Source organism: Mytilus californianus, unplaced genomic scaffold, assembly GCF_021869535.1.
Source record: "Mytilus californianus isolate M0D057914Y unplaced genomic scaffold, xbMytCali1.0.p SCAF_17, whole genome shotgun sequence".
Taxonomy (NCBI): Eukaryota; Metazoa; Mollusca; class Bivalvia; order Mytilida; family Mytilidae; genus Mytilus; species Mytilus californianus.
In genome coordinates this window covers 8,717,445-8,731,548 of record NW_026262659.1, presented here as the reverse complement: position 1 = coordinate 8,731,548, position 14,104 = coordinate 8,717,445, and the positions used below count along the sequence as shown (strand labels likewise).

The following is a 14,104-nucleotide window of genomic DNA, read 5'->3' as shown; positions in this document are numbered from 1 at the left end:
TAGTAAATAAACCTTTACGTTACATACTTTCCTGTAATACTCTGATCCGTCTCCCTATAATTTGTGGGGCTGAATGTTTGGGTTTTAACAGTTTATCTATGTATCACTAGCCTGTCAACACTGAGGTTGTATGTACAAAAGTATAACAAAAATACTGAACTCCAAGGCAAATCAAAAAGGGGAAGTCCATAAAAACTGACAAAATCATAAGCTATCAATCAACGGAACAAGTGCAAAACAACTGCCATATTCCTGATTTGGTACAAGAAAAGAATACGGTGGGTTAAACCTGCTTTTATAGCTAGCTAAAACGGCTCCCACTTGTATGCCAGTTGTTTATAGTTCCGTTATATTCACAATCAGGTAAGCAACCAATTAGAAAAAAGAAGTTTATTTCAAATCTTTATTGTCAGTTTTCCTGTCGAAGGTCGGTAGATCTCTCCGAGCAATCCGGTTACCTCCACCAATAAAACACTAACAATCAATCAATCAATCGATTATTTCCAGAATTCTAACACTAAATCCTTTGTAGGTATACTGAAACATATGATCTGATATTTGTTGACATACAGATATACTAGCTTTATATAGCCCATATACTAGCTAGAAGTCTCAGATCGGTTTTGTGTGGCATCTTTCCCTATTCTATCAATTGTAATTTTTTTAATCTGTTATTTTTTAGTTTGTTTTTATTGTTATACTGTTAAATGAAACATATTGTATGTATTGGATCTACTCAATATTAAAGGCCATTCAATAGCCTATTTTCAAGGCCATCAACTGGAAATAGAACTTCAGGTTACTGATGGATGCAGTTGAGGACTATGCTAGAAAATGGGTAGAGCGCGAACCAGACAAACCAGAACTGGAGACTTTGTCTGAATGGATCAAAGCTGTTCGATCATGCATTCAGAAGCGCATTTCAGAAACTACGATTTACTATGAGCACAAGGGTTTCTAAATCATTCAAGAACCCGGAGGTTGTGAATGCTTTATCCTCTTTACATGACAAATATGTCGTTGTTCCAGCAGATAAAGCCTCCAACAATATTGTCTTCGTATGTAAAAACCATTATTTGCAATATCTCACAAAAGAACTTGCAATAAATAGCACAACTGGTAATCCAACATATTCTGTAGCATCATTTAAAAAGGATGAAATTTTAAAAAATCACAAATATGTCCTTCTTTCTTCTGATATTAACTTCAAAGAAAACGAAGAACATCTACTGTCATTATACTGGATACCAAAACTTCACAAAACTCCGTATAAAAAACGTTACATAGCTGGATCATCAAAATGTTCGACTAAAAATCTTTCTACTAAAGTGCTGACTACTATCCTTTCTACAGTAAAAGATGGCCTTAAAAAATATTGTGATGAGATGTATTCAACCAGTGGTGTCAATCAGATGTGGATTCTCAAAAATTCTAAAGATCTACTGCTAAATCTTAGATCACAATCTCTGCGATTTTGCAAAATTGTATGAATTTCAAGAGTATATATATACGTCACAAAAATACGTTAATGTTGGTGGTTTGATGTGCTGTTGTTAAAGGAAGATGTCCGTCGTTATTCTGCGGTTTACATGTTGAAATGTACTATTATATTATTTATTTATGCGTTTCTCTGTGCTGAGTGTTCTTGCGTTTGTTTGTATTGTATTCCTGTCACGTAGTGTTGTCATTTTAGCGATATTTTTTAACATTGCCATATAAGCGGGAGGTTTGGTAAGCCATAAAACCAGGTTCAACCCATCATTTTTTCATAAAATGTCCTGTACCAAGTTAGGAATATGGCAGTATCTAATAGTCCGTTTCTATGTATGTTGGCGTTTGTATTTGTTGCAGTTCAATGTTTCTGTTGTTCCGTTTTTGTCCTCTGATAGTTGTTGCGTTCCCTCGGTTTTGGTTTGTGACTCGAATTTGTTTACGCTTAATGGATTTATGACTTTTGAACAGCGGTATACTATTGTTGCCTTTATTCATGACATGACTGCAATCATCATCACGTAATCGCACAAGCAGTCCCTGAATATAAAGAGGGCAGACAAAATGTCAGGATTAAAAGGTAATAAGAAATTTTGATATTTGTATACAGAGATATTCTTTTGAATACCTTTAAAATTTTTACAGTCGTTATCAACATCGGATATGAAAACGAAATATTTCTAGTAAACACTGAAAACGATATACTAGTATACGACGTATGGTTTAGATAGGCAACGGAGGAGATCTGTGCGCACATTTAATTTGTTTAACTGAGTACAAAGTTAAGCTACATGGACCTTAAGTTGTTCGTTGATGTTTGGCCCTTTATAAACGTCAATGTTATTTGTAGAACATGTAGAAGTCGGGTGTTGGTGTTTGATGTGGTTTATTGTACTTTCCAATATATTTGATAAAATCTTGTTACCCTTCTTGTGTATCACTCGAAATAATCGTGTAAGTGATTATGTTTGAATTAGCGGCAGTGAAAACGGTTAAAATATTTTGTCAATTGACTGTAGAGTACGTTGATGTTCGGTGCCTAGATGAAATAATCATTTTAAAATTGAATAAAAGCCAGTCTTTCTGCAAGTTGCATGTAATTCTATGAAACGTTTGAATTTCAAATTTTTTTTTAGCATATGGATTAATTTTTCAGAATCATCATTATCATAACATTCACCTCAAAATACATTTGATTAGAGCACTTTTATATATCATTTACCGTTAAAATGTTAATTACTAATTTTCAAAATTACAAATTCTAAACCATCGCATTACACACTCGTCCCATAAAATGCATTTATATACTCCAATCACTACATTAAAATGCATTTTGTCTTTATTCGCCCATATGACTGAAGAAGTTTAATACATTCTTTATTTCCATCTCGTTTTAACAATTCTAACAGTTTGCTCCCATTCTTGGTAGTATGGTGTATATCAGCTCCTTTATAAATGAGTAACTGAATAGAACTCTCTTTGTCAGTGTTGTATTGGCTTCCACATACATTTTTTAGGGCAAAGTTAACGTCAGCTCCATTTGAAATGAGAAGGTCAATAATACTTTCTAATTCTGACGACACACAAAGATTTAATGTAATTATTTCTTGTCTGATAAAGCATGCCCATGTCAGTGGACTCCATTCAATAGAATCAACTTTGTTCACATCGGCACCACATTTTATCAATAACCTAGTTGATGCTACATTATTGTGCTTGAAAGCCCGTATAAAAGCTTCTCCAGTATCTGCTCCATTGTTTATCAGTAATTCTGCTAGATACTGATAATCTATTTTACATGCAAGTGTTAAAGGAGAATCTCCTTCTTCATTAGTTTGATTCAAGTTTACGTTCTTTTCAATCAGCAGTTGAATTATATCAAAATGTCCAATTTTTGACGCTTCAAATAATGCCTTTACCAACTCCTCATTTCTACATTTTCCCATCAATATTCTACAAAATGAGTTCCCTACTTTCTCATGGGCAAATTTAAGTGATTGGAAAATGCTTGCCCCACCTTTCGTCACTAATAACTGAAATATTTCGTCGGTTGAATGCTTGCAAGCGGTCATTAAGGGAGTGAAACCATTTTCATTGCGTTTATCAATGTCAAATTCAAACTTAAGAATTTTACAGACTGTATTCAAATCATTAGTGCAACACGCGGCATGGAGAGCTCCATCTATACTTATACCGTGCTGGATAAGTAAGTGTTGTGTGTTTCTGTCGTCTTTGTTACATGATTCAATAAAAATCTTATTCAAATCGCCACCTGCTTCAATTAAAGATTTTGTTAGAGTATTATCTCCCATTTTAACAGCAGTCAGAAGATCGGTATTAACAAGAGACCCCCGTTTCAATAATAATGAAATGATGGCTTTGTTGTCGTACTTACACGCTCTCATCAAAGGTGTCCACATATTTTCATCTTGATAGTGAATATTTGCACCATTAGAAAGCAATTTGTCAACGGTGCATTCATCGCCATATTCACATGAAATAGTCAGCAATCTATCTAAATTCCCTACAGTTTTCGCTAACGTATCAACGATCCACGTATTATTGTCTCGCATGGCGCTGAAAAAAATTGTTTCGATATAGGCATCTTTTTTAATTAGATAATTAATATTATTCATATTTCGCCCTTCTAAAGCCCATCTTAAAGAATTCCAACCATTTTCATTGATGTCATTGACATTCGCTCCTCTTTTTACAAGCAAAATAACAATATCTGTATGAGACCTGTAACTTGCCCACATTAACGGAGTTGTTTTGTTTTCAGACAAAATATTAACATTCGCTCCTAATTCTATCAGAGCTCTGGTAATGTATATCTTATTACCTTGACATGCTGACAGTAGAGCTGTTGAAGGATCAATGCACTCTGCTAACCAGTGCGTATTTCGTCTGTCTACAATTCTGTGGTCAATATCTGCACCATTTTCAATTAAGAAATAAGCAAAATCAGTTTCATTTAATCTACAACTTTTGTATAACATTTCATTTAGGTTCGGCATTGTACCAAGCAAGAGCTTGCTGGTGGTAGTTTCCTTAATATTAAAAGCAAGCACTAGCTCGGTGTATACATTTGCCCCGGCTTCTATCAAAAGTGAAACTAGTTCTGTGTCATTGTTTAAACATGCAACCCTTAAAGCCGTTAATCCATCATAAGAAGACATATTTACATCGGCCCCTTTCTTGATTAAGTAATGAGTAATTTCAATATTTCGGGTACGGCAAGATATCAAAAGAGGAGTGTAACCGTAATTGTCGAACCCGTCTATCAAATTTGTACTTTTCTCAGTTTTCCCGTCAATTTCCAGAAAACTTTTTTGATCATCAATTAAAAAATCCACAGTTTTCTGATCGTTGTCAACTATTGCATGCACAAGTTCTTTCAATTCAGAAATACCATTGCGGAAAAGCAACACAATAATAGCCTTTTTATCTTTATTTAATGCCTTTTGTAGAATTGATTTTCCATCGCAAGAAATATGGTTCATATTTGCACCTTTTTGAATTAGCACTGAAGCTATATCAATGTTATTGTTTTTGCAAGCCCACATAAGTGCTGTCCATCCATACTTATCGGGTTCATCGATGATTGTCTCTTTATTAATTAAAAATTCGACATTTAGTAGTGCAATTTCGTTATATTTAAGGTCACGTTTATCAATATTGATGTAAGGCTTCTCATAAACACCTGTATCGATACAAAACGCAATTGTTCTGTTTATTACACCCATACAAACTATCAAAAGAGCAGTTTCACCTTCCTTATTGGTTGTATTTAAATCAGCCCCTTGATCAACTAATAACCTTGTGATTTCGTAATTATTGCTAAAACAGGACGCCATCAATGGAGTCCAACCTTCATTATCAGCTTTATTACAATTAGCCTGGCCCTGTAGTAGAATGCATGCTAAAGGTAAATGTCCCTGGGAACATAATTCTTCCAAAGGTGTAACTCCATATATATCTTGACAGTCTATTTCGGCTTTATTTTTAATTAGAACATTTACTACTTCAGTTTGTCCTTCTGTACAAGCCAGCATTAAAGCTGTTCGACCAAGTTTATCTTTCATGTTTATATTAACTCCTTTATTTATTAGAATATTCACAATATCTAGTTTTCCACATTTACACGCTATCATGAATGATGTCCACCCTACGTTATTGACCTGGTTAATGTCAGCACTATTCAAAATAAGAATCTCTACAACACTGGTTATTCCATAATAGCATGCCCACATCAGTGACGTCCATTCATTGTTATCACCTTTATTTAAATTGGCACCTTTATAGATTAAAAAATCAAACATTTTATCCGCAGAGCGTTTACGAGACCACATAACCGGTGTTTTTCCTTCGTAATCGGATTTGTTTATATCAGCGCCATGGATGATAAGCAGTTCTGCAATTTTAATGTTACCACTTGAGCATGCCCACATCAAAGGAGTTGGACCTTTGTTTGTTCGTTTGTTTAAGTCAGCTCCTTTATCGACAAGTAATTTAATTGCATTTTCTTGTTTACTTATGCAAGCAATAGTCATGGAAGTATGACCACTATTATCACGATAGTTCACATCTGCTCCTCTTGATATCAATAACTCTAATAAGCAGCAATGACCAGAAGAAGCTGCTGCATTCAATGGATGAAAGCTTTGGTCAAAATGATTATTTGTATTGTCTAATATAAATTCTGCTAAATCCCGGTAGCCTTTATAGCAAACAATATATAACGCTGTAACTGGATCCGTTCCTTCATCAAATGTGTTGTCTTTGGTTAAAAATAACTGAGTTAGATTCTGCTTTGATGAATCTGGAGATAATGCATAAATTTCGATCTGTAGCTTCTAAATTTCATTTGATTGTTACAGAAAACATCATAAATTCTTCCCTGTGTTATGTCTCTAATAATCCGGATAAAAAAATGAGTTTCATTATCTATCTCTATCAAGATAGAAAACGTATCATGTTCTTCTTTCAATGATAAAATATGTGTATGGTCTCTAATAACTTTGCTATCAGAAAAGATTATGACCTCTCTTTGTAAGTGTTTTCCAAAAAAATAACATAGAAATTCGAATAATTTATCATGAATACAACGGTAATAATTTGCTGTCTTTTTTATATATGTATTTTCTAAATATTCATATTGCCGAAATATTAATTTTGTCGGAGTTTCACGATTTAGCTCACAAATATCGAAAAGCTTTTGAAGTTGGTACCTGGTAAACTTAGTCTGAGTTCCGTAGATTTCTATTTCGATATCGTTTGACTCATCAACTAGTTCATAACCGTTCTCTTGTAAGCCTATTCGCAAATATTTGTCATACTCTTTATCTCCCCTCCCTACAGAACCATTTAATAGAACACAAATTAACAATGCACAAAATTGCAACTTGTCTTCTTCTTTAATAGCAAACATGTCTTTTTCAAAAATGTCAAAAGGATTACTGAAAAACATTAATGCGTCAGTTATAGGACGTGCAGTATACTGCTGGCACATTAGAGGAAAATAATCCATCTGCCCTATATAACGTTTAATTTTTTTAAAAATATCTTGCGGTAGATATTCATTTGCAATCTTTTCTTTTTCCAAAACAGAAATACAATAACTCCCAAATGACAAATCACAGAAATTTTCGCTAAAAACTTTCAAAGTTCTGAATCGATGATCTTGAAAGACAGAATAGCGATTTGAGGTCAAGATTTTAATGTGACCTGAACTTAAAATAGTTAACTCTTCTGATATATATTTTTTCCACTCTCTGACTTCGTTTTCATCAATAGTAAATTTTCCACAGAGATTGTCTACTACAAAAACAATATTTCTTCCCTTTCTAAAATGGAGCGGAATGTCGGCTGGACGGCAGCATGGAATGATAATGTAGCCCTGTGTATCTCGGAGTTGTAATGCTATATGTTGTAACGTAAACGTTTTACCAACTCCGGGTAATCCTGTGACATGTATACTGTTGCTTGTTTGCAGATGATCCCATATATATTTAACTGCATCTGTTTCAATAAAACACGTGTCGTTTCTTTCCCACGTTATTACTTTTGCTTGGTGCGAATCTGAATAATCGTTATAATATAATTGATTAAAAATAGGCATTAACGTATACAAATATATAAATCAATTTGTTATTACGTTTTGATTCGAGACTCTAAAGTGAGCCAGTTCATAAATGACCTACATTTTCATTAAAAGCAATTTTTAAAAACAATTTTACTAAACATATAATTGTATCTCTTGTTTTACTAATTATACTTTATATAAACCAAAAAAATGTAATTGAAAAAAAAACCTTTTTCAAAACATTTTTTTTGTTATTTGATTTGCATTCCATTCTTGACTCCCTTTATCTATAACGTTCTTTAAATCCAATTTGTTTCTATCAAGTTTCAGTGATTTCGGTGGACGGAGTAGTTTATCTACTGTATCACTGTTCTGTCAACACAGAGGTTATGAGTTCGAGCCGCGCACATGGCAGGTGCGTTCAACTCCAATCTTAATTGACTAGGATTGTCAGTTTTCCTACCGGAGGTCGATAGTTCTCTCCGGCACTTAGACTTCCTCTACCAATAAAAACTGACCGCCGGAATACCCAGTTGTGCTGAAAGAACTATTAAACACCAACAATCAACTAATCTATCATTCCATCTATCGAGTTTGTACCTTTACTTATACTTATATTCCTCCAAACCTCTCAAATATACACAACGTTTAAGGTTCATCTAAAGGAATTGAAAAATATGGCCGTGTTTACAACACAAAACATACTCCGAGTACAGACAAACCGATGCATCGAGGAAAGTTTTAAGGCCTGGCTGGACCTAGATATATAAACGTTATATGTAGTGTATTATTAAGAAAATAAAAAAAACTTATCTGGATTTTGATGTGCATTTTTCCAGTCTGTAGAAGATAGCAAAATAAACTAACACCTGAGTTTCATCTGATACGGTCCACTAAGTTACACAGTTTAAATCACCTATTGTTTGGAGATATCTATTGTCCATCTATTGTCCATTTAAATCAATACAACTCACAACATGTATTATATGAGGGGGGCTTCTCAAACCTCTTTCCCATGGAGGTTTGTCTGTACTCATGATCAGAGTGAAATTTGTGGTGTAAATACGGCCATATTTGCGAAACAGTTATGATGAACCTTAGTGCGTTTCATTTCTTAACTTAGTTTTGTTTTTTCTCTGAATTGTAGATTCCTATCACATATTGTCTCATTTCGAACTCTAGATAAATATACGATATTTGTACATTGTCGTAAAATACAAAATTCATTTGACTATGTTTTGAAATGGTACAAAAAGCGAGGCTCACATGTCGTTTTTCCTGTTACGTATCGATTAGAAATTAATTATATCTTTCCGACAATGTATATATATATATATATATATCCAAGATCTTTCCCGAGCCACCTGTACTGGCTTTCCGTAGGCCCAAAAGCCTTAAAGACTTGCTAGTGAGAGCTGATTTATCCTCTCAAGCAGGCTCTTCGTCTGTGGGCTCTTGCAAGGGTTGCGGGAACAAACGATGTCTGACTTGCAAACAAATACTGGTTACCCAGACTTTTAACAGTCACTCCACTGGTACAGAATACACCATATTTTGCAATGTTAATTGCAAGACTACAAATGTTGTGTATCTCCTACAGTGTAAATGTGGTAAACAGTATGTTGGCGAGTCAGAACAGCCGTTTCACAAACGAATGAACGGTCATCGTAGCGACTACCAATGCAAGCCAGACCTCCCTCTCAGTCGACATTTGAGATCCCCTGGCCACACTAAGGCAGATCTCAATCGACTGACCATTACAATCATTGACCACAACTCTGCTTGGTCTAGGGAGGATAGACTCACTCGGGAAAGATTTTGGATAAGAAAATTAACAACTTTGGCACCAAATGGGATAAATGAAAAGATGTAGTTCGACTCCATGCAGTGCTTCACATTTGGGTTATATTACTTATTATTACAGTCTCTGTTTCTATTTCTTTACTTTACTCATCTCTAAAATCTGTTGAATATACCAATTTAAATTGCTTATTTTTTTGAGGGATGTAAAAGTGCCAAGCCACGTTCAACTAGTTAACCTTAGTCAAAATTTATTATCATATTTTAACGGCCGTTTGTTTACGATGTATAAATACGCAGACTCTGTTGTAACTACTCTACCGTTGTCAAATTTGAAATATTTACAAATTTAGATCGTTCAGTGCTGTTTATTTGGAATTCTTATTGACGCAATCGTTCTTGTAACATCATAACTGTCGTCACCGTTAAAGCTTTAGAATTGTGCTAGTTCATATCGCACATTATTATTTTTATTTAAAGCATATATTTGAACTCTCTGCTGTAATTAGTCATATAACCTATGTCGTGTTTAACACATATTTAGAATTGTGCAAGCGTCTTACCTGATGTTCGGTTTGACTTTTTTTATTGTATAAATTTCAAGATTGTTATAGTTTAATTTAAGTAGACTGATATATGATGCATTCTACATCACAATCATATTTACTGACGAAGGATATCTGTTATCCGAAATATTTATAAATAATTACATTTATAGTTCCTTTTTTTGTTATTGGTGTTGTTGTGTACACTTTTTAGGCGTTTATATATATATATATATATATATATACATCGAGCAGGAACTGCTGCTACTTTCAAAGGACATGCTTTCAACTCCGTGTATTGTGTACTGTGTTGTCTTTATGAAACTATCATTTTTCATTTTGTGTTGTACTCGTCTTGCTTTCGTTATTGTCTGTTTTTTTTCCGTCTATTGAATTTTGATTGTTTTTTATGTATTTTCTTTTGTTTTCACTTTAAGGAAGAAATACATTTGTTATTTGTTATTTTGTGTCTGCGACCATTTTTTGTTGTTAATTGATGAAAGGAATTTTCTATGTTGCTTCATTGAACATATCGACTTCACCTCCTGAATTCAATTTTCCTCATACAAACTTTAATTTTACAGTTTATGCAGATACGAAGCTCAAAAATCTTAGATTATTTTACTACTGAACTTTAACATTAAATCTAAGATTTGCCCACCATATTTTAAGGTATGATTGTACCAAATAAATCGGGCTTTAAATATTCATAAAACATGATCAAGTATTACCTAACCTACACATACAGCTATCGTGTAACGCGTTCATGTAAAACAAATATAACTGAATTCGTCTTACGAATTTATTATATAATTTCACCTTATGTAATAATACTGTACTTTGATTCGATGAGATAAACGGTATTTTTCACAAATTTTCTATAAATTGAAATTGTCTTTTCTCTGCCGGTGTATTTGTCATAAGGAAATTCCATGTGCCGGGGTATTTGCTAGCAAATACCACGGCAGATGGGAAATACCATGTCTTAAAATAACGCGACGTCCAAAGACCTCTAGACTTTTCGTTGAGATGGATACAAAGAACATTCGGTGTAATTAAACAGTTATATAATGCTTACGAGGTCTAACAGCTCTGGAAATTTGTTTACCTCTCAACCGGTATTTTTCAATCCTGGTAAACCATCAAATCTCACCCAAATGGTTAAGCGAGAAAAAAGTCTACTGACACTTCCTGTTGAGCTTTTCTGGTATGAAATATCAAAAATAATGATAGGGTAGGTCGACTTTTCGTCCATTTGTTGTTAATTTGTGAATATTTTGTTAAAAAGGAGAATGTCATGCCATAGATAAATGAATGAGAGCTTGTTACGTTTATTACTCGGACCAATATAATTTGAAATGACAACTGAATTACTTTTCCCCCGCAGGTAAGTGCGGCCAGCTCAGTGAGGTTTTGACAAAATGACAGTGAGTTCATCAATAAACACGAGTGTCATTCGGTATATCGAGAAAAATGATCGTGAAAGAATACCAAGTATTGCGATTGGATCTTGAAAGCTCTGGTATAGGATCGTGAAGGAAATCTTATTGAAAAGACGTATGCAAGGTCTTTAAGTAATCCAATTTAATGAATTATACGAACAAACTTACGAAAAAATAAAACTGTCTGTCAAAATGGTTCAACATAATGGTCAGTATCTGAGAAAATCAAGGTTTAAAAGTACACCATTTTTACAAAACTTAAAAAAGGCAGATTACTCCTCGACATTTCAATGACATTAAATATGTAAACAAACAAGATTTTGTTCATAATTCGAATGACAAAACAACTTTTCTGTGAAACAGTCATTCCATTTCAATGATTCAAATGGTTCTTACAGTTATTTTGTGTAAGCGTAATCAAAAATTTTGCAAAAAATGAAATTTTAACAAAAAAATGATTTTTCGGATCGTGAAAGATCGCACACCGCTTTTTGAAGATCGTGAAAAGGATCGTGAAATATCTGATGCTACGGAAACGTTCAAATTATTATTTAATTATAGGATAATTTTTTTTTAAAATCGGTATAGGAAATACTGGATTTGCATGATTAATATCGGTTCTCTTTTGTTGGTGAATAGTGCTATAATACCACAACGACCAGGTGCCTTATAGCAATATCAATCTATTTGTCCGTTCTTCATAAGTTTTGATTTCTTATACAAACATAAGATTGAGAATAGAACTTTAAAATCGACCAAATTACAGTTCAAATTGGGCTTCATGCACAATCAAGGTACGTTGATGGTTAATTTCCGCACTAAGCTGGGTACCATGAAGTATAACTATTATGAACAGACTAATCAAACAATCAAGTAAAAATAACGCTATCTTGGTACGTTTTTATTAGTTTATGTGAGCGCAGCCAAGAAATAAACAATTAACTAACCAGTATTGTCATACTATGTACGCACGAAAAACACTCCGTATAACTGAAAGTAACAACCCTTACACACACAAAAAAAAAAATGCGTACACATGTATATATTTCCTGGAGGTGCATTAAGCATAATAGAAACATATATACTTTTACTTTTCGACAATTTACGCTCCTAAAGATTTTTTTAGTTATTTTAATAACTTTTAAGGAAAAGTGTTGAAATAAAAAAGTAGTGAGAAAAAAATGAAAGCATTAATGTTCGTTCTTATGAAAATAATTACACACTTAAACTTGTTGTAAGTATATCGATCAGTTGGTAAAAGAAATAGTGTTTTCTGATTATTAAGTCTGCTAAAAGCATAAACCTTTACCCATCATGCTTGTGTCAGATGAAAAAGACAACACTCCAAGAGGGTGGATGGGATTAAATTTCGTATAACAACCATGGCTCTTTCTAAAAGTCATCAGGTACAGCAGGTGGTTTTAAAAATAAAATTTCGGTCTTCACAAAACGAAGCAAGTGTAGATAAACTATGATGGTACAGTTTCTCGGACTATTCATGCAACAGAATGGACACCTGCGGATAGTTCAAATTTTAAATCCACTAATTAGATAGCTAATTGAAGAATTTCGGTCAAAATTTAAATGTTTCATCCATAAAAATTTCGTTTTCTCTATCATTCACCCAAACACGTATACTAAAAACGGAAAAAATCTGATTTTGATGTTTGTTCAATATGTGAACATCTTTCCATGACTATGGTAAATTTGCCTAAAGTTACAGGTAAAAGCGCAAATGTCTTGTCAGTTTTGTACAGGTTTATCAAAGCTTAAAGCGCAAATGTACATATTGTTTGAAGCGCAAATGTCCTTAGGTATAAGAGGTAAAAAGGCGCAAAACGTCCGGCGTCCGTCTGGTCACGCCTTGTCTTTCACGATCAAGATAATGCATTGCCCGATCTTTCACGACCAATTTTTATGACAAATCAACAAAATTCAATGTTTTCAAAAACAATATGGCCGGTTTTAAGAGAAAAACACTTTTATGTTATATAGATACAATGGATAAGCGTTGATTCTTGAAAAAGAAACCATGAGCCCGGAGGGCGAAAGGTTTGTTTTTCATGAATCAACGCTTATCCATTGTATCTATAACTTAAACTATTGTGTTAATGTCTTTTCAAAATTAAAGCCTTTTCTTAATTAGAAGGTATTGTAAGTGAGTTTAAATAACCATGTTATCGTGTCCAACGATGCATTAATAAATCTAAGATCATAATTAATTGGTTAGAAAAATACAAACATAGCGCAACACGTCTGCCTTTAAAGATCTTTAATTATATTATCAGGCATCTGAATATTATCGGTTATTACAAAATAAGACATATTCGAACTTATTTCTAATAAGATTGAGAATTGAAATGGGGAATGTGTCAAAGAGACAACAACCCGACCAAATAGCATAAATAAAGTAAATATAATAGGTATGTTACCGACATTTCCAGCAAGAAGCCTAATTCTAGGCACATCACGATTTTCTCGCATAGGAATTTGCGAATAAACATTTGTAAAATTATGTAGTAAAACAGATGAAATCATACTATATTTATAAAACAAAAATGGACAAATAGAATGTAATACTTTTCGTTTCAAATATGTGAAATAGTCTATAATAGTCAAAAAATAAACGGTAAAACTCGATATTATTACAAAAATATCCACAATAACATACAAAACAAGAAAACAAAAAACAAAAACAACAGGAAAACTAAGGAATAGGGACAAATTAAGGGAATACAGGG

At 33.4% G+C, this 14,104-nt stretch overlaps 1 protein-coding gene across 1 annotated transcript; it reads right to left on the bottom strand.

The window, feature by feature from the left end:
* Positions 1-2,650: 2,650 nt before the first annotated feature.
* On the bottom strand, positions 2,651-7,464 carry LOC127726462 (ankyrin repeat and KH domain-containing protein 1-like). The gene is made up of 2 exons (XM_052233840.1): positions 7,441-7,464; positions 2,651-6,347 (listed from the first exon to the last, which is right to left on the bottom strand). Exons 1-2 carry the CDS (start codon positions 7,462-7,464, stop codon positions 2,808-2,810), a joined length of 3,564 nt encoding a protein of 1,187 aa, XP_052089800.1. The 3' UTR covers positions 2,651-2,807.
* Between the last annotated feature and the right edge of the window lie 6,640 nt (positions 7,465-14,104).